Source organism: Stenella coeruleoalba (genome assembly GCF_951394435.1).
Source record: "Stenella coeruleoalba genome assembly, chromosome: 14".
Classification (NCBI taxonomy): Eukaryota; Metazoa; Chordata; class Mammalia; order Artiodactyla; family Delphinidae; genus Stenella; species Stenella coeruleoalba.
In genome coordinates, this window is record NC_137160.1 from 81,431,429 (window position 1) to 81,457,737 (window position 26,309).

The 26,309-nt window shown below is 37.9% G+C and overlaps 1 protein-coding gene across 4 annotated transcripts in view; it reads right to left on the reverse strand.

Annotated features, from left to right (window-relative positions):
- Nucleotides 1-20,278: 20,278 nt before the first annotated feature.
- IFT81 (intraflagellar transport 81) overlaps nucleotides 20,279-26,309 on the reverse strand; it is a 105,961-nt gene continuing 99,930 nt past the window's right edge. For all 4 annotated transcript variants that reach the window (XM_079942315.1, XM_079942314.1, XM_079942316.1 and 1 more), the window contains 2 exons: nucleotides 26,105-26,150; nucleotides 20,279-21,024 (listed from right to left, as the gene is read on the reverse strand). In XM_079942315.1, the coding sequence (XP_079798441.1) occupies nucleotides 20,842-21,024; nucleotides 26,105-26,150 (229 nt within the window). In that variant the 3' untranslated portion in view covers nucleotides 20,279-20,841. The remainder of the gene's footprint in view (nucleotides 21,025-26,104; nucleotides 26,151-26,309) is intronic.

Here is a 26,309-nt window from a genome sequence, read left to right on the forward strand (position 1 = left end):
TTCACCCTTAACTGAGTTTCTTATAATCCAGGCATATTGGATTTTTATTCCTGGACTCTTAGTTCTTTCCATGGTCATCAACACCTTTATGGGGGAAGGGGCTCAAAAAGGCTATAATATCAGGCTGCCTCCTGTCCTAAGAAAAGCTACAAAGATTCTTATCAATGTACTTCCCCACTAGCTCCCAGCCCTGACAATGACTGCAACTCCTATGCCTGAGAAGTCCTTAGAAGCCCAAGAAAGAAGAGGGCTGGGGCCCAGCTTAATCACAGCTTAATCACAGGGTCCTGTGCCAGGAAGGCAGAGGGTCAGAGTTAGAGAGGAATGTGACGATGGAAAGAAAGCTTAGAGTGATGCGCCTGGAAGACAGTCGAAGGACCACAAGCCAAGGAACGCAGGTGGCCTCCAGAAGTCGGAAAAGACAAGCAGCTGCATTCTCCCCAAGAGTCTCCAGGAGGAACATACCCTTGCCGACACCTTGATTTTGGCCTCATGAGACTTCTGACCTCCAGAAAGGTAAGAGAATACATTTGCGTTGTTTTAAGTTTGTAGTAATTTGTTACAGCAACAATAGGAGACTAATACAGCAACTGAGAACCCAAGGATCTTTTACAAGGACAAGAAACCTTCTGTTAGTTCTTGGGTCCTCCATACTCTAGTACTGCAGGCAGATGACTGGGAAACCATGGTGTTCCCTTCCTGATGTACTTTACCACACATGACCAGACCATCGGAGGGCACTGAATCAGGTGGGCTGATTCACTATTATATCTCATGGCTTCCTTTAAACAAACAATCAAATAAACACAAATCAGTAAAAAGGCTGCTCTTTTATTTTTACCCACCGACAGGGCAGACCGATCAATCTATTATCCAATAGGCAGACTTGAGTGGCTGGGACATGGTTTTCTCCCATAACTTGTGGCCCCACCCCAACCAGTGTCACTCAGAGGGATCAGACCAGAAAGGGAAACTGGAAGAAAGAAAAATAAACCACTTCTATCTCCCTACTCCAGGTAGCTGGCCAGAAACTATAAGAGAATCTCTTGGACCTGTTTGGAAGGAAACACTTAAGAGATTTCAAGGCTCTCTCTTCTTTTGTGAGCAGGTTTGCTTTTTTCCAGACTATTCTCTGATTAAATGTCTTCTAAGGGCTTGCATAGAGAGCCTAGGAAACCCTATCTCAATAAAAAAAGAGAAAAGCACAGGATTCCCCTAGTTCCTTGCCTCCTAGAAGCATAAGCACTGGAAGACCATAATTTACTCTGTCTCATGACATTTCTAGGAGATAAGAACCATGGGTCCGGTCCCCATTTTATAATTTGGAACCCTGAGTATTACAGAGAGAGCAGCAACATGGACACAGTCACCCAGCAAGTTAAAACGATTTGCCCAGGGCTTCCCTGGTGGCGCAGTGGTTAAGAGTCCGCCTGCCGATGCAGGGGACATGGGTTCGTGCCCCGGTCTGGGGAGATCCCACATGCCGCAGAGCGGCTGGGCCCGTGAGCCATGGCCACTGAGCCTGCGCGTCCGGAGCCTGTGCTCCGCAACGGGAGAGGCCACAACAGTGAGAGGCCCGCGTACCGCAAAAAAAAAAACCCAAAAACAACCAAAACGATTTGCCCAAACCAGAACATAGCTCCCCCGACACCTAGACTGGCACTGTCCTCGTGTTCTCATGCTTAGTCTCAGGCCCTGGTGAACCAGGTCAGTAGGGCATAGCCTCTGGGTAGGTGGTCTCACTGGAATGCAGAGATATGAAACCATTAAGCCTGTCATCACAAGGAAAGCTACTGATGCCCCAGGGGAAAGATTTTTCCAGACCAGAATAGAGCTCTGAATTGTTCTGTATGTCTGGTGTGTGTGTGTGCACGTGTGTGAGAATTTGGAAGGTAGTCAGGGGTGTGAAACAACGGCCAGGTCAAGGTATCTGCACTCTACCTTACCTTTTTTTTTAAAGACGTACTTTTTAAAAGATTTATTTATTATTTATTTTTGGCGGCGTTAGGTCTTAGTTGTGGAATCTTTGTTGAGGCATGTGGGATCTTTCGTCGTGGCACGCAGGCTTCTCTCCAGTTGTGGCGTGCGGGTTTTCTCTTCTCTATTTGTGGTGTGTGGGCTCCAGGGCACGTGGGCTCTGTAGTTGTGGTGCGCGGGTTCTAGAGCACGTGGGCTCTGTAGTTTGCGGCAGGCAGGCTCTCTAGTTGAGGTGTGCAAACTCAGTAGTTGTGGCATGCGGGCTTAGTTGCCCCACGTCATGCGGGATCCTAGTTCTCCAACCAGGGATGGAACCCAGGTCCCCTGCATTGGAAGGAGGATTCTTTACTACTGGACCACCAGGGAAGTCCCTACCTTACCTCAGTAAACCCATGAAGAGCTTTCATTTTTCTTTTTCTACCATCAAAACAAATCTTTTTCTAGCTTCTTTCTCATTTATCCCTCCTCCTCTCTCTCCCTCTACCATTCTTCTGAGAGCCTGAAATCTGACTTTAGGAGCAAAACTAATAGATTCCCCAAACTCACTGCAAGGGGATCGTGCTGGCTTGTACTGAATAGCGGCTTTAGCTTCAGAGCCAGAACTACCAATGCCCACAGCTCGGCATGAAATGCTGACAAGTTCTGCACATTCTCCACCACTTCTACTGCCCTTCCACGCGCAGGGGGCTTTGCAGAGCCACCTTCATTTCCTGCCACCTACATTTTGTGTCTCTCAAAGACTGAAAGGGTGCCCCTCTCTTTTCTTTCAGGTATAAAGAAAGGAGAATGGAATGACTTGGTTTAACACTACACTATTTTCAAAGTGTAGCAGACTCCTAATGGGGTTGTCATGTAAAAGTGGACGTAAAAATTAAGCTGATGTTGCCAGGTGCCTTCCCTAAGGGCCCAGAGTGGGCCCACAATATGGATCCTGTGCCACGTGAGGCAGAGGGCAGAAAATGGCAGCTGACAAAGGCAAAGTCAATGACCCTCAGCGTCTGAGTGGAGGAAGGTGACAAAACAACACCATGGGGGGCCAAAGATGTCAAGACAAGATGAAAGGAAGGACTGGTGGAACATGGCACTTGGCAAGACTGGTAGTGCTTTTTATTTACTTATTTCATTTCATTTTATTTTTTTGGCCACACCACGTGGCTTGTGGGACCCTAGATCCTCAACCAGGGATCAAACCTGAGCCCTCGACAGTGAAAGTGTGGAGTCCTATGACTGGACCACCAGGGAATTCCCTGGCTAGTGATTTTTAAAATCTGAGCTTAGGGCTTCCCTGGTGGTGCAGTGGTTAAGAATTCGCCTGCCAATGCAGGCGACACGGGTTCGAGCCCTGGTCCAGGAAGAACCCACATGCCGCGGAGCAACTAAGCCCGTGCGCCACAGCTACTGAGCCTGCACTCTAGAGCCTGCGAACCACAACTACTGAGCCAGCGTGGTGCAACTACTGAAGCCCCACGTCTAGAGCCCGTGCTCCGCAACAGGAGAAGCCACCGCAATGAAAAGCCCGTGCACCGCAATGAAGAGTAGCCCCCACTTGCCACAACTGGAGGAAGCCCATGTGCAGCAACAAAGACCCAACACAGCCAAAAATAAATAAAATAAAATAAAATAAAAAAGAATCCGCCTGCCAAGGAAGGGGACATGGGTTCAAGCCCTGGTCTGGGAAGATCCCACGTGCCACACAGCAACTAAGCCCGTGAACCACAACTACTGAGCCTGTGCTCTGCAACAAGAGAAGCCACCACAATGAGAAGCCTGCGCACCGCAAAGAAGAGTAGCCCCTTCTTGCTGCAACTAGAGAAAGCCCGCGCACAACAACAAAGACCCAACACAGCCAAAAAAAAATAAGATAAATTAAAAAAAAATCTGAGCTTAAATTAACAGACGCAGTTTTGAGTTTGACTAACCCTCAACCTTGTATTAGTCGTAAACTAAAAATAATCGATGCCCCCAAATCTCCTTGCCTTATGCTAGAAATACGCACACACAGGGATGATAGGTAAAAAGAAGTGGGACAGGATGACTGGGACCCAGGGCTAAGGATCAGATGGGAACCAGAACCTCTTTATAAGGTTAACCCTGAGAAGTCCAAAAGTGAACTGTCACAATTATGATCAACTGATTTGCAATAAGTGTGCTAAGACAATTCAATGTGGAAACAATAGTCTTTCAACAAATGGTGCTGGGACAAATGGATATCCACATGCAAAATAATGAAGTTGAATAGGAGAAAATATTTGTAAGTCATATGTCTGAGAAGGGACTTGTATTTAGAATAAAGAACTCCTACAACTCAACAATAAAAAGACAAATAACCCAATTAAAAAATGGACGAAGGATCTGAATAGACATTTTGTCAAAAAAGATACAAATGGCCAATAAATATATGAAAATTAGCCATCAGGGTAATGCTTACAAAACCACAATGAAATACTATTTCATACTTACTAAGTTGGCTATAATAAAGAAGATGGATGATAACAATATCCTTTTTTCCAGTATCCTTGGTGAGGATGTGTAGAAATTAGAACCTTCATACTTTGCTGGTAGGAATGTAAAATGGTACAGTGAAAAAGTTTTTGAAAAACTTCTGCAGTTCCACAAAAAGTTAAACATAGACTTACCATATAACTCAGCAATTCTACTCCAAGGTAAATGCCCAAGAGAGCTGAAAACATGTCTATACAAAAACTTGTATATGAATGTTCATAATACTGTTATTTGTAATAACCAAAAAGTGGAAATAACCTAAGTGTTTGTCAACTTATGACTGGATAAACAAAATGTGGTATAGCCATATGATGGAGTATTATTCAGTCATAAAAAGTTAAAGAAGTAGAAAGGAAATTCTGACAAATGCTATGACATGAATGACAAGGTTATTGAGCATATTATGCTAAGTGGAACAAACCAGTCAAGAAAGGACACTGTATGATTCAACTTATATGAGGTTCCTGAGGAGTCAAATTCATAGAGACAAAATACAATGGTGGTTGCAGAGGGTGGGAGAAGGAAAATGGGGAATTCCTGTTTTATGGGAATAGAGTTCAGTTTTATAAGATGAAGAGAATTCTGGAGATTGGCTGTAGAACCAATGTAGACATATTTAAAATATTGAAATGTACATTTAAAGATGGTTAAGGGAATTCCCTGGTGGTCCAGTGGTTAGGACTTGGTGCTTTTGCTGCCATGGGCCCAGGTTCAGTTCCTGGTTGGGGAACTAAGAGCCTGAAAGCTGTGTGGTGCGGCACACCCCCTCCCCCCACCAAAAAAAAAAAAAGGTTAAGATGGTAAATTTTATGTTATGTGTATTTTCCCACAATAAAAAAAAAGTAATGAAGTCTAATGATACATACTATGACATGGATGGCCTTGAAAACGTTATGCTAAGGGAAAGAAGCCAGACACAAAAGACCACATATTGTATGGTTCCATTTATATGAAGTTCCAGAATAGGCAAATCTATAGAGCTAGAAGTAGATTAGTAGTTTTCTCAGGCTGGGGGGGTCTGGGGGAAATGGGCAGTGACTGCTAATAGATACATGGTTTCTTTTCAGGGTGGTGAGATGTTCCTAAAGTGAATGTAGTAATGGTTGCACAACTCTGGTAATGTACTGAAAATCACTGAATTTTTGAATGGGTGAATTGTATGGTATGTAAATTATATCTCAATAAGGCTGTTAAAAAATTAAGGTAAGAAGACTGAAAATGAATGAACTGCTTCTTTTTAAAAATTATTATTGTTAGGTTCTGTGATCTAACAATATCTAACAATATCTAGTTGATGACTGCTTTCCCTTAATGAACTGTAGGAACATAAGGCTGTGCTATGACAGAACAGGGGAGGAGTGCTATTCACAAACAGGAATACAGCTAACTCAATTGAAGAAGTGAGAAAAAATGTCTGCAGGCTTGAAAGAAAAAAAATAACCCAGCAGCAGATATTTTTAGAAGATACTTCAAAAAAAGTTGTAATAGGTCAAATACATTTCTAGAAAAACAAAGCAACTAAAAACCTTCAATACAAGGGGCTTGCAAAAGGTCTTTAAGGTTTTTCTCAAACTAAGTCCTGCATTGTTTAATCACTTTATAACCGCTTTTGATCTCTTGACAAGATAATTTGGAAGTCCAAATGTGCATTTCAACTTGCTTCTCATCATTCTGTACTTGATCATGCTCTGGGACGTTAACATAGACAATACCTGCAAAGATGTTTAAGAGTAGAATAGACTGTACCATAAAAATGACATTAAAAAGGACAATGGTCTGCCTGAAACAGGAAGGAAATCCTGTCACATGGTACAGCATGGAAGAACCTTGAGGATATTATGCTAAGTGAAGCAAGCCAGTCATAAAAAGATAAATACTATATGATTCCACTTATATGAGGATCCCAGAGTAGTCAAATTCAGAGACAGAAAGTAGAATGGTGGTTGCCAGGGGCTGGGGAAGGGGGATGGGGAGTTAGTGTTTAATGGGTATAGAGTTTCAGTTTGTTCTGGAGATCTATTGTGCAATAATGTGAATATTCTGAACCATACACTTAAAGATGGTTACGATGGTAAATTTTAGGTTATGTATTTTCCACCATAATTTAAAAAGTTTAAAAAGGACAGTGCTGAGTTACAAGCCTTAATAAAAATTTCATTTTTATTGTATTAAGGTATGACTGACATGGAAAGAATTTTCAAATTTGATAAAGAAACTTGCTGGCTTGTGTTTATCTTTACTTTTTACTCCTGCTGGAGTATAATGAAAACAGATCACTTGGTTTAATTTTGTGATTATTTTTACTTCCTGGTTCCTGCCTGATTATGCAATGCTTTTGGTTACAAATAGAAAAAAAGGAAAGTTTATGTGCTAGTCTATTATTTTTGCCTCTATTATGGCATTACATTAAAGAGGACTGGACTGAGAAATATTTCTACTTATATAAGTTTTTATACAGATTTATTTCTAAACAAAGGTCTATGAGCTGACGCTACTTTATACTTCCAAGTGTATTATTTTAACTGGTTTTACAATACACTAGCTTCCTCTTTCAACAAACCTAAAAGGTCACAGAATCTATCTTGAGTAATACACAAAATATTTCATAGATTTTTTGATTTCATCACATTAACTCTAAAATGTAACCACTGCTTGGAACTGTGACAATTTGATACAAGATAAGCCAAAAAGGACAGATGTTCATTACAATCATGTACAATGGGTCACTCTGAGAACAGCTACTAGCTATTCCATACTTATACTATGTGCGTTCCTGAGATACCGTCTCTGCTTTCAGACAATAATCATACATATGCATTTTTCCATACATATGCATTTCTGTGTGTTAAAGGCATGACAACATTCATTTTCTTGTTTTTAAAAAATAAATTTATTTATTTTATTTATTTTGACTGCGTTGGGTCTTCGTGGCTGCGCTTGGGCTTTCTCTAGTTCTGGTGAGCGGGGGCTACTCAACGCTGCAGTGCATGTGCTTCTCATTGCGGTGGCTTCTCCCGTTGCAGAGCACGGGCTCTAGGCGTGCGGGCCTCAGCAGTTGTGGTGCACGGGCCTAGCCCCTCAGCGGCACGTGGGATCCTCCCGGACCAGGGATCGAACCTGGGTCCCCTGCATTGGCAGGCGGACTCCCAACCACTGTGCCACCAGGGAAGTCCCAACATTCATTTTCTATAAACTTTATCCTAAGCCTGATGAGTGTTCTAGTATTAGATTTATATAACATACTTTTGAATAGTGAGAATGAAGCAGTGGGTAAGATGTCAAAGTCTCCAGGACATACTAGTGATTATTTCTAATTACAGAGCTGTATTATATTTACTTTATTCTCTATCTGGTTAATCAAGATGATACTTGGGCAGTTGCTACAGTAAGCCCTACCTCAATGGTGACTGTAAGTAGCTCGGTAAAAATAATGAGAAGACAATCACTTTGGAGAGGGCTCCCAGTCTTACCTACCACCTTCATACATAACCTTATTTGATCCTTTCAACAATTCTTTGAAGTTGTCAGAGAAAGAAACTGAGGTCCAAAGCAATTAAGTGATTTACTCAAGGTCACACTCTATTACGTTCATTCACTCATTATTCATTTAACTAGTAGTAACTGATCAAAGTTGCTTATGTGCAAGTAGGCACAGGAAATACAACTGTGAACAGAAACCAATTCCGCATTCAGCATGGTCCAAAAGGAGAATCAGATAAGGATATGTATGATTACCATACAGGACTTGTATCTTTAAATGGCTGACCCTATATGTTAAGCATTTTACTGTTCCCCAGGCGTCTACTACACTTTCTGAAGGTTCTTACCCTGGCTCACCAATCTCATCTCCTGTTTTATGTATGTGTGTGAGAGAACAATGATTACATATACACACATAAACATATATAATACAATATTTATATATATAATATATTCCTTTATAGACATATATTTAAAGAAAATGTGTTTGTTCTTTAAGGTATTCCTTAAAAGAATTCCTCTATCTTCCATGCCATTAAGGGATTATAGAGCTCCTTCTCCTCCACTAAGAGACCTATTGGCTCCTAGGAAATCTCATCCAGTTTGAGCCCTGGTAGTGACAGGACAGTGTCAAGGAAAGAATGCTAATGATTTTTCCACTAGCTGATCCCAAAAGCTTGGCAGAGGGGAGCTCAGTCCACTGAATGTTTATATAGCACCTTGATTAAAAGAGCTCAAAGCAGTAGTCTGAGTAGCTGTATTATAACCTCATTTTGTAAACTGCATATTTTAAATACGAAAATAAATTCCTTTACCAATAAGCTTCATTATTTGTTAAAAATAATCATGAGATAAATTTCACAGAAAGAAGACTAGAAGTAAAATTGTAAATGGTGATAATCCCTGGGTGGTGGGATTACAGGTTATTTTAATTATCTTCTGTATTCAAAATTTCTACAATTAACATTATGGACTTCTCATTTAGAAAAAAATACTTAAAAAATTAAAGAAGAGGCCATAAAAACTCAACCTTACATAATTAAAAAAATACAAATTAAAATAATTCTTTAAGTCTATCATATTGACAGAGATGTTATGAAGCTAATATACCTAGTATAGGTAAGGGGACAGTAAACTAGGCACTGTCATTCATGACTGATGGGATTACAAATTGTCACCAGTTTTTTTCAGGGTGATTTGGCAATATCTATTGATCTAAATATCTATCTAAAATTTTAAATGCACATACTTCTGAATCCAACAATTCTACTTCTAAGATTTTTTTTTCCTTGTAGATATACTTGCATAAGGGTGCAAAGATGTAAGCAGAAGGATGTTCAATAAGGAATTTGTTAATTAAACTGTTCTACAGCTATATAGTGGAATATTCTGCAACTATTAAGAGTAGGAGAGGGGCTTCCCTGGTGGCGCAGTGGTTGAGAGTCCGCCTGCCGATGCAGGGGACACGGGTTCGTGCCCCAGTCCGGGAAGATCCCACATGCCGCGGAGCGGCTGGGCCCGTGAGCCATGGCTGCTGAGCCTGCGCGTCCGGAGGAGCCTGTGCTCTGCAACGGGAGAGGCCACAACAGTGAGAGGCCCGCATACCACAAAAAAAAAAAAAAAAAGAGTAGGATAGCTCTATATGTACATATGATTATAATTTACTGTTTAGTGCAAAAAGCAAGTTTCAGAATAGTGACTATAACCCTTTCTGTATACAATTTTAAAAGGCTGTAAATACATATATGTGCCTGTGTATGCAATTAAAATGTCTGGAAGAATATTCTAAAACCTAACTGTGGACATACCTCTGAGAAGTGAGAAGACTGAGACAGGTGAGGGTTTATTTTTTTAAACTACTATTCTTTGATATTATCTGAATTTTGTTACACTAATCTTGTATTTTTATCTTTAACAGCTTTATTGGGACATAATTCACATAGCATAAAATTCACCAATTTAAAGTGATTTAAATGTACGCACACATTCACTATTTTTTAGTATATTCACAGAGTTGTACAATCATCACCACGGTGTGTATTTTTTTTAATGCAAAATATTTTGAAAAATGCTCTAAAAGTAAACTTACTAGTGGCAAGAGAATGTGTGTCTGAGATACGAAAAAAGAAAGTTTTGAAGAGTAAGGGAATGATACACATAAACAAGGAGGAAAAAAATGATGGAGAGGGTCAGAGATAAAAAAAAAATAAAGATGTTAAATTGAGTTTTAACTAGGAACATATTAGATCTGCCTTCATTAAATCAACACATCTGGATTCTGTACCAACAACATCAAGGTAAGATATTTAGGCATGATAAGAAAAAGAAAACAAAGAAACCTTTGATTTGATTGTACTGCAAATATTTGGACCAGATTCTATATAAATCTACAGATAGCTGGATATGAATTTAGTTTAGAAAAATATATTGATTTTGTAGTTGCTAGAAATCTCTCCTGTCTTAGGAAGTTAACAGAGAGATACTACTTCTTAAGCAACGAATACTTACGGAACATCAACAATGCTCTGATTTGCTTAAGAATACCTGAGATGTCTGTAGCCTTATTATGATTTTAGGCAGCCTCTCTGCTAATGGATGGGGCTGTGTTCCTGTCTTGCTAGTTGTTTGGCATAGGGTGTCCAGCACTGTAGCTTGCTGGTTGTTGAGTGAAGCCGGGTCTTGGTGTTGAGATGGAGATCTCTGGGAGATTTTCGCCGTTTGATGTTACATGGAGCTGGGAGGTCTCTTGTGGGAATAAAGACACAGACCTACTAGAGCATGGACTTGAGGATATGGGGAGGGGGAAGGGTAAGCTGTGACAAAGTGAGAGAGTGGCATGGACATATATACACTACCAAACGTAAAACAGATAGCTAGTGGGAAGCAGCCGCATAGCACAGGGAGATCAGCTAGGTGGTTTGTGACCACCTAGAGGGGTGGGATAGGAAGGGTGGGAGGGAGACGCAAAAGGGAGGAGATATGGGGATATATGTATATGTATAGCTGATTCACTTTGTTATAAGGCAGAAACTAACACACCATTGTAAAGCAATTATACTCCAATAAAGATGCTAAAAAAAAAAAAAAAGAATACCTGAGAATAAGGAGAGCTGGGTAGAGAGAAAAGGGCTCCTGAAACATACCGACAAACTTAATAAGCACAAACCATGTAGGAATATTCTGACTCTTTGGCTCAAAGTTTTGTATATGTTTTTAGAAGAAGGATGAGAAAACATACATTTGAAAGATAATATTTTATGAAAACATTCAGCAAAACTCACATTTAATCTCTGTTATTACTTAAAATTACCTTTTCTCTGAGACTTTTCCCTCATTAAAATCTTGCTTGAGCACTACAGATCTTAGGAATACTTTGTAAAATATCACCTTATTTCCTTTTTTTGTATCTTTAAAAAGCACAGTTCAAAAGTTGTGCAATTGGAGGAATCTCTGGCACCAGGAAAAGCAAACTTCACTGATCATCCTATAAAATCAATTAGCTTGGGTACTACGAGCTCTTATATACTTAATTAGGGCCCTGTGGTGACTATAGCAATTGATCTGGTTCAACATCAATAAAATAATGGAAATAGGGGCTTCCCTGGTGGCACGGTTGAGAGTCCGCCTGCCGATGCAGGGGACACGGGTTCGTGCCCCGGTCTGGGAGGATCCCACGTGCCACGGAGCAGCTGGGCCCGTGAGCCATGGCCGCTGAGCCTGCGCGTCCGGAGCCTGTGCTCCGCAACGGGAGAGGCCACAGCAGTGAAAGGCCAGTGTACCGCAAAAAAATAAATAAATAAAATAAATAATAATAATAATAATGGAAATGTACACAGGATAGCCACACTCATGCAAAACCTGTTTTTATAAAGAAGTAAATATCAGATTAAAAATATAAGTCACCACTTTTGAATTAGGAAACTGCAAAGTAATGCTGGTGCAAAAAAATTTTATTTATTTTTTTAAGGCCATGCTGCGCAGTGGCTTGCAGGATCTTGCTTAAGTGGTAATAGTTGCAAAAATCACTCACCATGTGGCTAACAGTTGACATAATACTTGATTCAAAATCAAGCAACAAGGAATCCTCGAGAACAAGCTATCCTTTGAAGTATTATAATATGTTGTGTTTCCCTATTTCTACATGTGCATGTAAGCATGTGCACGTGTGTTAACACAACATTTTATTGGTAATTAATGAATTGTGCATGCTGGAGACTATTGCTAACAACATAATCATCTCTATAAATGCTCTGATTGACTGTAACATCTTAGGAAACCATATGAAAATAGAAAACGTTCCTATCCCCAGTAATATGCCATGTAGGACAATGATCAGTTGTTATTATTTGCTTAAAAGTAAAATTGCTTTATCAGAAAGGTTACCTAAGTCTTGTCCTGTGACTGTGACAACAAATTAAAAATGGAACTGCTTAAACCTCCAAAATATGCAAAACGGTAACTGAAAGAATATCGCTTTAATGACAGTTAAAACCATCCATCTCCATGGGCTAAATGTAGATACATTTGGAAGCTAACCTTGGCTTTCAGGCTTGAGGCTAGACTAGTAGGACTTCTATTGTCATCTGGACAGGTGGCAATAACCTTAGACGGGGATGTCAGAGCCTCCAAAGTCTTCTTTTAGATCTTACATCAAGCTACAATGAACCCTGGCTTCCGAACAAATTCTGAATGCCAAAAAGCAAAGGTGAAGGGTTAACTGCTCGTTATTTTTTATTTATTTGATGCTAAAATATTTTAAAAAGCAAGGACAGCTCAATTTAGATTTATAAAAAGGCACTCTGATGAAAAGCAAATGTGTTCCTGTATTTTGAAGTAGATGGTTAGAAAGCTAATATAGAGCTTGTGGTCTAAATATATCATTCTTTTAGAGGCAGAACATATTGCTGGGGAAAAAAATTCTCTATCATAGGACTTATGGCATATAGTAACTAAAATGTTTTTTCCATTTGTTGAATTTTCAATGTTGGAGAATATTATTCACCAGACCCAGAGAGAAGTCCTAAATTGGAAAAGCAGCTGAGTCCAAGGTCATCTCTCTTGTTTCCAAATATATCTTGAAACAAATGCAAGAAGGGCACTTTGCTGAGTGTTATCTGGACATATATAGTTTCAATCAAATTCTTCAAGAAGTGTCAGAATAAAAGTTGAACATTTGTTTGACACTGCCAAGTCACTAGCAAGTGGGTCTCTTCAAGGGCTGAGGCTCTCCTCAGCGACTTGTCAATTATTACAACATAAAAGAGTTCTTTTTCCTACTCTCAAGAAAAAGAAATCAAGCACTGTTAAACACCAGCTCTGAATTTTTTTCTCACATTTTTAGATATACAGGAAATCATATAAACTTATAAAAATGTCTCCCAACAAAAATATAACTTTAAAATATTTTGTGGGCTTCTCTGGTGGTGCAGTGGTTGAGAGTCTGCCTGCCAATGCAAGGGACACGGGTTCGTGCCCCAGTCCGGGAAGATCCCACATGCCGTGGAGCAGCTGGGCCCGTGAGCCATGGCCGCCGAGCCTGTGCGTCCGGAACCTGTGCTCTGCAATGGGAGAGGCCACAACAGTGAGAGGCCCGTGTACCGCATAAAAAAAAAAAAAAAAATTTGTTTCTCACCTAAACTCCTTTGAATTAGCAAATCTTTTCCATATATCTGAAAATGTGACATGAAGCAAAAACGTGATTGTATAGATGAGATGATAGAGTTGTAAACTGAATCAAAGAATAAAATGTTGAATTTCTGAGTTAGTGTAAAAAATATTCCTCCAAAGACAATGAAACAAATAACTGGCTTATTGCCTATACTGCTCTCCTTTGTCATAAAAACCAAATCAAACGTAGTCCATGATAGTAGTCTCTCTTGGAGATGATTAATTTGTGATTCTCTACAATGTATGAATCTCTCATTTCATCAAGGGTTCAAAAGGAAGCAGGGATATTAAGAACAATGCCAACAAGTGTACCAACTCAAAACCTTCAGCAATTTGGTTTCCAACTCCGTTTCCAGCTTCAACTCTCTTACTCTCTCCAGCCTTGTCTGGCTTGTACCTCAGGGCATCCTTTTCTTGGGGCTTCCTCTTCCCCATGGAGCTCTTGTTCCCTCCCTAAGCCAAATTCTACCCATGCTTCCAGAATGGTTGAAACTTGTACTATCTCCTTCTCTAGCGTGCCTAGACTGCTCCAGCCCACAGTGTTTTTTTTTTTTTCCTTTGAATTCCCATAGGACTATTAACTCTTGATCCCATTCCAAAAAGTTAAATTGAAACTTTTAGAGACCCTAAACCCTAAAAAGAGTGTAAGGAAGTCTGAGTTCTGATTTTTCTAATGAAAACTTCTTTTTTTTTTTAATTAATTTATTTTTTAATTTTTGGCTGTGTTGGGTCTTCATTGCTGTATGCGGGCTTTTCTCTAGTTGTGGCGAGCGGGGGCTACTCTTCGTTGCGGTGCGCAGGCTTCTCATTGCGGTGTCTTCTTTGTTGTGGAGCAAGGGCTCTAGGCACGCGGGCTTCAGTAGTTGTGGCACGTGGGCTCAGTAGTTGTGGCTCGCGGGCTCTAGAGCGCGGGCTCAGTAGTTGTGGCACACAGGCTTAGTTGCTCCGTGGCACGTGGGATCTTCCTGGACCAGGGCTCGAACCCGTGTCCCCTGCATTGGCGGGCGGATTCTTAACCACTGCGCCACCAGGGAAGCCCTGAAAATTTCTCTGATTTCTGAAATATCAAATATCAGGGTACATCTGTTTGCCTACTGGATAATCCAGTGCTGTAAACTCCTTCGATTACTGGTTCCTATCCAAATTTTACTCATCTTTCCAGGCCCAGATCGTTCCTCCCTCTTTGATGAAGCCTCCTGGACTCCCCTTTGACCTTTTAGTCTTCCCTAGACCTCCGTTTTGATTGAACTTTGATAGCACACAAAATTTAGCACTTGGTTATTAGGATTCGATATATTTGCTGTTGTTTAATGTATTGTTGTTACTCCTGTTAATGACAGGGGCCATGTCTTATACTTTTACTGTACCTTTTCATAGAATCCAGCTGAATGCCCAGCATATCAAATTACAGAGCACAAGAGCTTAGCACATAATAGGAACTCCTTACCCTGGCCCCATGCAACTGGGTAACTTACTGAGCCATTCTAGACTTGTCATTTCCTGAAAATGCCATGTCCTTAAATGCCTTTATGTCTTCCACTTTTCTTATACCTATCAAAATCTTAACTTATTCTTACAAATCTAGCTCCAGTCCCACCTCTTCCATTAATCTTTCCTCAAACCCCCCTGTTAGAATTAATTGCTTCTTCCTCTGAGCTCCTTGTTCTATAGATTAAAAAAACTTTTCTTTTTGCTGCCTAATATTAGAGTGTTCTAGACTGTAAGCTCTTTGAGAGCAAAAACCAGGTCTTGTTCATTTTCCATTTTAGCACTTAGCACAGTGTCAGGCACACAGAAAATACTCAATAAATATTTGCATATAAGTAAATGAGTGAACTTACAAATTCATTCTCCAATTAATCAAGTAATATCTTGCTAATTTCTTTAGTTTGGCCTTGGCATTTTCATAGATGAAGGCAAGAAATGTCCATAAAACTATTCAATGGATTCTGGATTTGACCAAATTAAATAAATTTTGTGGTTTTGCTTAATATTTTATTGTATCTCAATCTTTAAGTTTCATTGCAGCACTGCTCATAAAGTAAAAAACTGGAATCAATCTAAATGTCCAGCAACAGGAGGCACATGATTTTAAGACTTTCACAGAGAAAGTTTTAAATTATAACCTATAAAGCTTCTATTTGCTCTGTATCTAAAACTATTGCTTCTTTTATGTATTTACTTGACAATCATTTTTACTATAATTCCCTCATCTGGTTGGTAGAGCTTATTTTTAACCATTTAGTAAATTAGTAAAGTTTGTTCCTCAGGTACAGTAAGCAAATACATTTTTAAAAAAGCATTATAAGAAGCAATAAAAATAGGGACTTCCCTGGTGATCCAGTGGTTAAGAATCCACCTTCCAACGCAGGGAACGCAGGGTCGATCCCTGGTCGGGGACTAAGATCCCACATGCAGTGCGGCAACTAAGCCCTTGCGCCACAACTACTGAGCCCGTGTGCTCTGGAGCCCTTGTACCACAACTAGAAAGAAGCCCATGCGCCACAACAAAAGATCCTGCATGCCACAACTAAGACCTGATGCAGCCAAAAAAAATAAGAAAAAAAAATAAATATTAAAAAAAAGCAATAAAAATAATTTCACACATATTATAGTTTATAAATGGACATTAACCTTTATGGATATATATAACCAGTATATTCATGGGTCACAGTGCAGGACAACACAGTAGTAAAGAGCACAGGTCTTAGACTCTGGCTCTGCCACAGTTATTAGCTGTGTAATACTGTGAAAGCCTTTCTGTGCCTCAGTTTCATCATCTATAAAATGAGAATAATAGTATCTCACAGGATTATTTTGAGATTTACATTGATTCATACACATAAAGCACTTAGGACAGTGTCCGGTACACACCAAGTGCTTAATAATGGGTTAGCTGCTAGCATGATCATCATCATGATTATGATTATTATGATTACAGAGCTTTAGATTACAGGGAATAAAATTTGTTCAATCTCGCTTTGCCTAACTGCTGTTGAAAAAAATTTCTCCTCCTCTGTAAGTCTGCTTCGCTTCTAGAACCAATAAACCAATCAGGCTGTGCTCTTTAACAATGGAACAGGCTCCCTCGTGAGGAGTGAGCTGCATTGCGGTTACTCTACCCAGGCTGGAAAGTGATTTGCTACAAGCGTTAACGTCCTGATTTCTGCACTGTAGAGAGGCTGAAAGAGGTCCCTCAAAGGTCCCAATCTAATAAATGACTACATGACTCATTCTGAGGTTCCTTTCAAGCTCCAAAACTCTATGCCTATTTACCAGCTTCTCACATGCAGTGTTAAGCAGCAGACTTGCCAGGAACTTGCCATTAACACTCTGAACTGAGGTGGAAACAAATACTTTCACTGAAAAGCAGAAATCTTTAATTTCCTTCTGTGTTCTGAACAGTGAATTTTGTGTTCTGAAACCAAATTTGTTGACTCAAGTCTCTTAGCAATTCTAGAAAGGAAATTGTGAAATTATCGGTATTTGCTGAGAAAGTACTTACAGTTTGCCAAAAGAGGGAGCATGGGAGCAGAAAGCATGTTTGTCTAAGTCTTTAAAAAAATACTTGTTTGGATTCTGTGCTTTAGTTTTTGACTTCTTTTGCAAGGATGGGATGAGACTAAATGACAGTTACAGACAATATTCTCTTTTTAAGATTGTCTTCAGACAGAAGGGTCAAAGACTGATACACATAACTTTAAACGATCCCTCTCCATCCTCCCCAGACAAAAGTCACCTCGTGCCTGGCTGCCACACATCAAAGAGCTCTAATTAAACTGCTCTCATTAAAAGGAAACGGAGGAGGAGCTCAGGCTAGCAGCTTCTCCTGAGTAGGGAAACAATTACATATTTAATAAAAGTACAACTTTATTTCTCTCCTGGCTGCCATGGATTGTTTAAAAAAGAAGGATTCATTGTATATATAAGCTAGATCTCACCTTTACCACAACAATGGAGAAGTTATTGATATAACCAAGTTTAAGGAAAGTTAATCATCAGGGTGGTGCTAACTTACTCACTCCCTAGGGCTAAACACTCCTTCTTGCCAAGTAAGAGGAATGATATAAGCGCCTAGAACCCTTTGTAGAAACAAGTCTTTGATTCACACTTATTATTAGTCACTAATGTTGGGTGAATGCCTGTGTGAGACAAGGAGGTTTCTATAAGACTAAGACACACATCTCCATGAGAAGTCATTTTTCAATACAAATTTGATTTTTGCCTTTGTAAAGGCAGCTTTAGCAAGTTACCCATTTGTGCATATTTTCAAAATCAATTCAGAAGAATCCTGCAAATTTATATATTTTTAGTTTGAGCAACAGATTCAGTCTCTTCCTTTACTCAAATTACCAAAAAGTTCTTTGTATTACGTTAGCCTAAAAACTTAAGAAACACACTTGGAAAATTCACAGAGCTTAAAATTTTCCCCCCAAATTATATATGTTATATAAACTAATTATTTGATAGTTTAATGAAATGGCTTCTTTTATTACTGCTGTCTGCTGCATTAAAGCAAAATGATAGAAAATATTAATCTAAAGAAGAAAGTTAAATGTTCTGCAATTTCCTGAGATCTGGTTTAATTTCCATATGCCTTCGAACAATGTTCTAAGACAATTCTGCTACACCTTCTGGACTGGGAAAATACATGATCTTGGATTCAGTTATTAATAGATTTATAACAGAAAAGACATTATCCTATTATAAGATTCTTCTTAAAGGACAACCTTTAAAGTTGGATTATTTCCTTAACTAATACAGGAAGCAAGATAAGCGCTGGCCTTTTGAAATTTACAGTTTAAATAGTCAGTCCCATGCAACAGCTGGCAATACTGGGTCCTAGGAGGAGATCTGTGAACGCAGAAGCAGATTTCACAGGCTACATTTTTTTCCTTTATTTGGGCCATCATGTGGAAGCTGGATTATTTTCCAAAACGATTAAGTACTCTCATCAATTAGCCAGCTAGAGTATCAATCCTGAAGGAAAAATGTAATAAATTCTTCTTCTGTAAGTGCCAGCTGTCAAAAACTGTCAGAGTTAGTCAAAGCCTTTTAATGTTCCAATCAAATCGTAAAATGAGTGGAAAGTCACTGTATAAAACCCATTAAGCTGTGTTACTAAATGTCCAATGTTACATAAAAACTATAAATAACTTTGTACTTTTAGGGCTTTTTTTTTTTTTTCAATTTGCTTTTCTTAAAATAATAATGATGTTCAGTTTCAGTTAATAAAGTAATTTTGGAGCTGCCTTAGAGTTTAATCCACATACTCTTTCTGTGTGGAATAAAGAAGGCAAGCAATAATCAAATCAGAATTGTAAGCATTCCTTGGAGTATCTGTCGCTAACAATTTTAAAAATTAAGAGAAGAGCATCAAAGACAGTGAAGGCTGAAAAAACTAATCATTAGGCTTAATAATCTTCCAAATTGACATAACTTTGGGGAATAAAATGCTGTTTCTGGGAAGCGCATCTAGTCTTTTTCAAATATTTGCAAAGGAATTCATACTCTGGTTAAAGGAATATCACTTACTACTGGCTTAAAAATAACAAGGCAGTAGCCAACACTGAACAAATACATTTACCTCAGTGTTCAAAAACTGATTATTGAGTTAATAAGGGTTTGCTTCCACACAGTGAACATAGCCTTTCCTCTTTTAGTACATGGTTGATCTAATAGTTGATCTACGGGCACAAATGAGAATGCTGGTAACGGATATTTGATCAAATAAGTAGCTAAAGTAAGCTGAGGACCAGATTCAAACCACTTAATAACATTGAAATGCTTCTTTTTTTCTTAAGATATGTTAAAAGAACTTTGGGGCTTCCCTGGTGGCGCAGTGGTTGAGGGTCCGCCTGCCGATGTAGGGGACACGGGTTCGTGCCCCGGTCCAGGAAGATCCCACATGCCGCGGAGCGGCTGGGGCCGTGAGCCATGGCCGCTGAGCCTGTGCGTTCGGAGCCTGTGCTCCGCAACGGGAGAGGACACAACAGTGAGAGGCTCGTGTACCGCAAAAAAAAAAAAAAAAAAAAAAAAAGAACTTTGTTTCTATACTTTCCTGGTAAGTTCTTCCATACTCTGATGGATCCCATCTCTTCCAGTAATAGCTCCTAGAATTACGAATAATTTCCATGCTAATAAGATTCTCTGATTACCAAGAAAGACACTTTCTAACAAAAATCAAGAGTAGAACACATGTGGGAACAAATACACCCAAAGCCATTAATCCAGTTTGTATATTTTGCACAGGATAGAAACAACTTTCTTCATTAAAATGTTTTTGTTTTGTTTTCTCCAGGATAGCTAAAAAGAAAGAACCCAAGGTGGACATGCTAACAATTTGAAATTTGAGTTTTCAAATCTAAAAGAAATTTTGAAAAGTAAATTGAAACTGAAATGAAGTAAAGGGTGGCATATGAATTTAGTACCTTTCTTTAAGGAAAAACCAAAGAAATCTTCAAATACCTTGTCCAGATGAAGCAGAGAACTTGAGGCACTTCGACAATTTCTTATATTTAAAATAATAGTCCCCCAAACCTAAATACTATATTAGACTTTTGGTGAAAATAAGTAATAATCCTTAAATTTAACACAGTGCTATAACATAAATACTTACTTAAAAAAGAATAAAAATTTACACTATATAAATTTTAAATAAATAGCCATGATATGTGCACCAAGTTTTATTTGTGTTTAAATGATACAAATAGAACAAATATGTTATTCAAAATAATAAATCTTCTTGAATTTTACATAAGAAAAAGAAACTGAAGTGAAACTGTAGGAATTGCTGAACTTCAGATAAATGTTTCTTCAAAACAAGAGATATTAATTCCTAAAAGATTCCTCTAAAGTTAAAAAAAGATTAAGAAAAACATTAAGCCACTGGGTTAGTATGTTTAAAAAAACCTACATGTTTCTTAATGGACATATGTTTACATTTACAGATAGTAAACTCAGTCTCCTGCCTCATAAAACACAGAAGACATCACTATGTCTAAACTAAGCAAAAAAATAAAGGACTCTTTTCCATATTAAAAAACTTTTAAAACCTAAATCTACCTTAACATTATTTTCCAAGAAAACTTAATAGGGAATGGCTAATCTGAAAGCAAAATGTTGTACAAATCACTTTCAAGAAAGGGAATACACCATGGGATTATGCTTATAGCTAGCAGTATCAGCTAAAACCCCAAACAATGACACATGAACTCAGAGTATCAGCCGGTCCTCTCCTCCCTCCTGAATTACCTGACCAATGGAAGTTTGGCTTTGTTGTTTCAGAAAGCACTGTTTCTTACATTCCATCAATTGTTCAAAATCACGCCACATTTTCACTTGTTTCATATTGGGACCATGACTTTCTCGTACAGCTTTTTGTTTTTCCCGGAGTTTCTATTGTTAAAAAAAAAATCAAGAATAATTAAATCTCATATACGGATTTACTTCTATTGTTCTAATCAGAAGAATATGGTATGCTTTGTACATCTGATGAATAATAGCTAAGCCAGGTTCTCCTATGATAGATGAAAACGAAGATGATAAAAGTTAACTAAATTTATGATAGATCTAGGACAACCTGAATTTAAAAAGAACAGAAAAATGTAAAAGAAAGGAAGGGGGGAAAAAAATAAAGGGAATCTGGAAAGTGGAGCAGTAACATGGTATATAAAAATATGCAGATTTTGGAAGTCAGAAGACTTGAGTTCCAACTCTGGCTCTGTCACTAGCTGTAGGGAAGACAATTTCTCTGGACTGTAGTTTTCTCAATTGTTAATTAAGGCTAATAATAGGGGTAATTATAAAAGTATCTGCTTTATAAGATTATTTTTTCCACATGACAATAGATATGGAAAAAATTATAAACTACCATGTGTTATACATGTTATTATTATTAAATACTGTATTCTTTCCTGAATCAGTATGCTCTAAGGGTATGCTCTATACCCAAATAAATCAAATTGTATGTAAATATTCCTCAGGGAGAAGGTCTAGTGATATTCTAAAAAGGCCCAAATCCTTATCAGAGTTGTTTTTGTTACTACTAGCCTATATAGTTCCACCTGCCAAAATTGTTCTACTTACTGACTCTAAAATTATAAATAGGAATAAGAACATTTTTCAATACATTGCAAAACTATACTTTGGTTCTGTATTATGGCAAATTGAGGAGAGTGACAAAGAAAGGGAGGCACAAAGTCAGAGACAATGAGAGGAAAGAAAAGAAGGAAGGAAAGAAGCGAAAAACAGAGATGATAGTACACACATAAGGAAACAGTGTGACAGAAATACATACACTGACACAGTGTGAGAAATCACCAAGAAGGGCAGAAAAACAAGCAAAGACACAGAAACAGATTACACAGGAACATTTCCATCTTTTCCTCTTTTAGTATACGCGGTTGATTTAACAGGTGACCTAAGCACATAAGTGAAAAGGCTGGTCATTGGTACTTGCCCAAATAAGAGGCTAAACTAAACTGAGGCCAGGTTCAAAACGCTTACTAAAGACTGCCCTCTCCATCTATGGTTAATGAAAAGCAAAGTTAACAGCAAATAGCAACAGGAAACAAAAGAGAATTAAGAAAATATAATTTAAACATAACCAGCAATTTTTTGACACAATGCCTGGCATGCAAATACATCTATTTAAGTCTATGTTACAAATAAAGTATCTTACAACAAATTTTTTTATCCTCATAAACTAAAACAAAAGTAGTAAGTCAGATCAAGAGTACTGAGCATGATTTTAAGATTAAGGTACTACTTAACTGTAACTTTTCTTATATTATTGGAATAATTTCCTTGTCAAAATCCTAACAACCTATAAAAAGTTATTTAAAGAACCAAAGACAGGAGGTGGGGACTGTCTGTATCAGAAATATTATATTACTGTCACTTATTACAGATTTATTTTGTGGATAGTTGCAATGTACAAAAAATACTTGTCACAGATTTCATTGTTCTTAAAAGGAAGAGGTGGTACAGGAGGAGGAAAGTTACAACTTTCAGTACAATATTCCATCTTGGTAAGGCAAATTCTAGTATATGATAGTGTGAATTGTAGCACTATAGCTTGGTCTAATTTCAGAAACTCAGTTGGCATGAGGAGGTCTGTGGATGTCCAGTCTTTGCTGGTTTGGAAGGCATATGCTATTGTCAGTTTCAAAGCCTAGGTATGTTCTGTGTTTGCCTTGAAAATTTAGATCCACTCTAGGAGTGAGAGGATCAAGAAGCTTTGTTTCTTAAATGATACAGCCTGACAATCGGGGCATGAACTAATCAGTGGCTCATTTTGCTGGAACATGCTTGACGTCAGACTGCTGCTACTGCTTTCCCCCCAAATCCTGCAGTAAAACACTACACTGGAAGGGGAAAGAATAACCTTTAATCATATTTAGCAATTAAGTTTGGGTCTTTGAAAGGATTCAAAGTTTGACAAATATTTCTCTACACATAGCATCCATCCAGATACTTTTCAAAACAAATGAAATAGAGGAATATTTTCATATAAAAAATTATATTATTTATGAAATACCTGGATGAAAGTCAATTATTGACAATCATACTAAATCCTAAAGCCCCCAAAATCTCTAGTTAAAACACTGTACAAATGAATGTACAACTTGATTCAAACACATAAGTTCAAATATGAAAATTATTTTTTCCTTTTGAGTATGGCATGTCATTTCATAAATGGAATAAGGTGTACAGAACTCAATTTCTCTGATGAAATGGAAGAATCAGCTTTAATGTTTCTTTTTACTTAGATTAATATGATGGACATCTATTCACAGTTCATACAAAAAGAACAGATGAACACTTTTTATAGATATGGCTGATTCCAGATTGGGGACAGGAAATGTACAGAATGAGACTTTTGTCTGGAACATTTTGTCATTCCAGAAAATAAAAAATCCATCAAAACCTAGTAGGATTGTTTCAAAAGGATTCAGGAGCTGACTTCAAGAGGCTTCCACTGGCCAAACATGGGGCAATTTGGATAGGAATAATAATAAATATTAAATAAATAAAAATAAATAAAAATAAATATAATAATAATAATTGCAATGGATTGAAACATATAAAACATGTTAAATCTGGGAGTTATAAACATACTTTTAAAGCATGATAAAAAATGAACTCATCATTTTGAAAACCAGTAATAAACAAATCAAGCAGTTATTCTGCCTTTCCTATATGACCTGTACTTTAGAGTAACCAGAGTTGGTAAGATGCTCTTAACAGAATTATTCCAGCCAATAAATGAAGAAGGAACAACATAATTAGAATATGACTGTTCTGCAACCTCTAATGAATTAATGGACTGAGGAAGTGATTTTCATTGGCTGCCTACATTACAAAAAGAGAGCTTCCCAAATATTGAATCGTATTTAATCAAGTCTCTAAACCCAACTGCCAATTCACAGGACATACTGGGGACAGAAGAACATGCTAACTGACACTACAGGGAGGCCATCAACAAAGCTCAGAATGCTGGAAAATGACAAATGATCAGGTTTTTTTTTCTTCCAACAAATAAATTGTAAAGAAAAAAGATGGACTAGTAACCTAGAGAAAAAGGGACTTAAGAAATATATCAAATAATAGCAATGTATGAACTCTTATTAGGATCCTGATCTGAACAAATAAACCATTAAGAAATTATGAGACAATTGGTGAAGTTTGAACACTGACTGGGTATTGGGTATTATGCAATTATTGTTAAATTATTTTTGGCATGATAATAGTATTGCAGTTATGTTTAAAAAAAGAGTCTTTATGATACATACTGAAATATGACCAGATAAAACAATTAAATCTCTGAGATTTGCCTAAAAATGGGCAAATCTGGGAGTGGGACTATAGATAAAACAAGACTGGTCACAAATTTAATTACTGAAGTTGAGTGATGGTTACATGTGAGTTCTTTACATTATTTCCTCAATTTTTTATTTAGGCTTGAAATTTTCCATAATAAAAACTTTTATTTTTTTAGTTCTTTTTAAAGTTTTTCTCAAAAAGACTTTTAAAAAGTCTACTTAGCAATTACTTCATTGCTTTCTACACTATTTGTTTTTCTGAAGTTCATCGTTAGAATATTACTTACAGGTTTATGGGAGCTAATTCAGCTTTTATGTAAAAGCAGATATATGTAAATATGTTTTTAATAATGACTCAAATGAAAGTAAGAATGAATAATTTTACTATCACCAATTTATTGAGTCAGACCAATAGCTAAACTGTACAATGCATTAAGACTGAAACAAAGCCATATTTTTCATTTGTACTATTAGGATGGACAAGCCTATATATGTATATAAAATCATTTCCAGGCTGCAGCCTCAAGAATATTTGAACGTTGAAATTAGACACCCACATATAATCAGTATTTTAAATGAAAAACTGCAGCCAACAATTTCTAACTCTGATGCTACAAACTTGACACTCCTATTAGAAAAACTAATAAGGAACTTCAATTTTCAACAGTGAAACTAAGTAAAGAACAGATAAAATGGCGTATAGTGAAGCATGGTTAGCATTCACTATGCAACATGGATTTAAAATCATTGAAGATTAGAATCAATTAGAAAAATCAATTAGTCATTTAAGTCCTGATGTTCAAGGCCCCACCACCTCTTCTACTAGGAGTGGCTCAGAGAACTGAGAAAACAAGACTCAATCACATGCTCCTATTTTTAGTAGCCCTCATATAAGACTGGCAGGTAGAGAGTGAGTATCTTAAGTAAAGTTTTTCGATTATTTGTATTAATTGAATCAATGTTTGTAAAGGACTTAAACTAGCCCCTGGCTCATTTGCGTTTATTAAATAAAATAAATGAATAAGTTTACACTTATAAGTATAATCCCAGTATTCCCAGATACCTGGGAATAAACTGAAACTTGTAGTTCATTAAACGTGGCATTTTGTTTGTTACGCATGAACTCTTTGTTATTTAAAACTGGATTTCCCCCCTCCTCCCAAATTCATGTGCCTTCACTTTTATAAAACTAAATTCCTAAAGAAGAGTCTTCATCTTTGAAAGGGAGTAAGAAAGTTCCAATTTCCTCTATAACCTTAAAAAATGACAATGGCATAAACATGTACTGAAAGCCTGAATAGACACATTAAAAAAAACAACATTCTTGGGACTTCCCTGGTGGTGCAGTGGTTAAGAACCCCCCCTGCCAATGCAGGGGACACAAGTTTGATCCCTGGTCCAGGGAGATCCCACATGCCACGGAGCAACTAAGCCCGTGCACCACAACTACTGAGCCTGTGCTCTAGAACCCACATACCACAACTACTGAGCCCACGTGCTGCAACTACTGAAGCCTGTGTGCCTACAGCCCGTGCTCCGCAACAAGAGAAGCCATAGCAATGAGAAGCCCGTGTCCCTGCTCGCTGCAACTAGAGAAAGCCTGCGTGCAGCAACGAAGACCCAACGCAGCCAAAAAAAAAATGCATTCTTACCTTTCCAAGATTTTCCTGTTCAGCAATATTTTTGGTATACTGTTCCCTGGGGAGTAAACATAATGATTTAGTTTACATTTACTTCAATCGATTTGATCATACAACTAAATTATAAATTAACATATCTATCTAAATATATTAGACAATACAGTTTATAGAGTACTAGAGTCAGAATGAAACCCATTATCAAACACTCCCTTTTCCA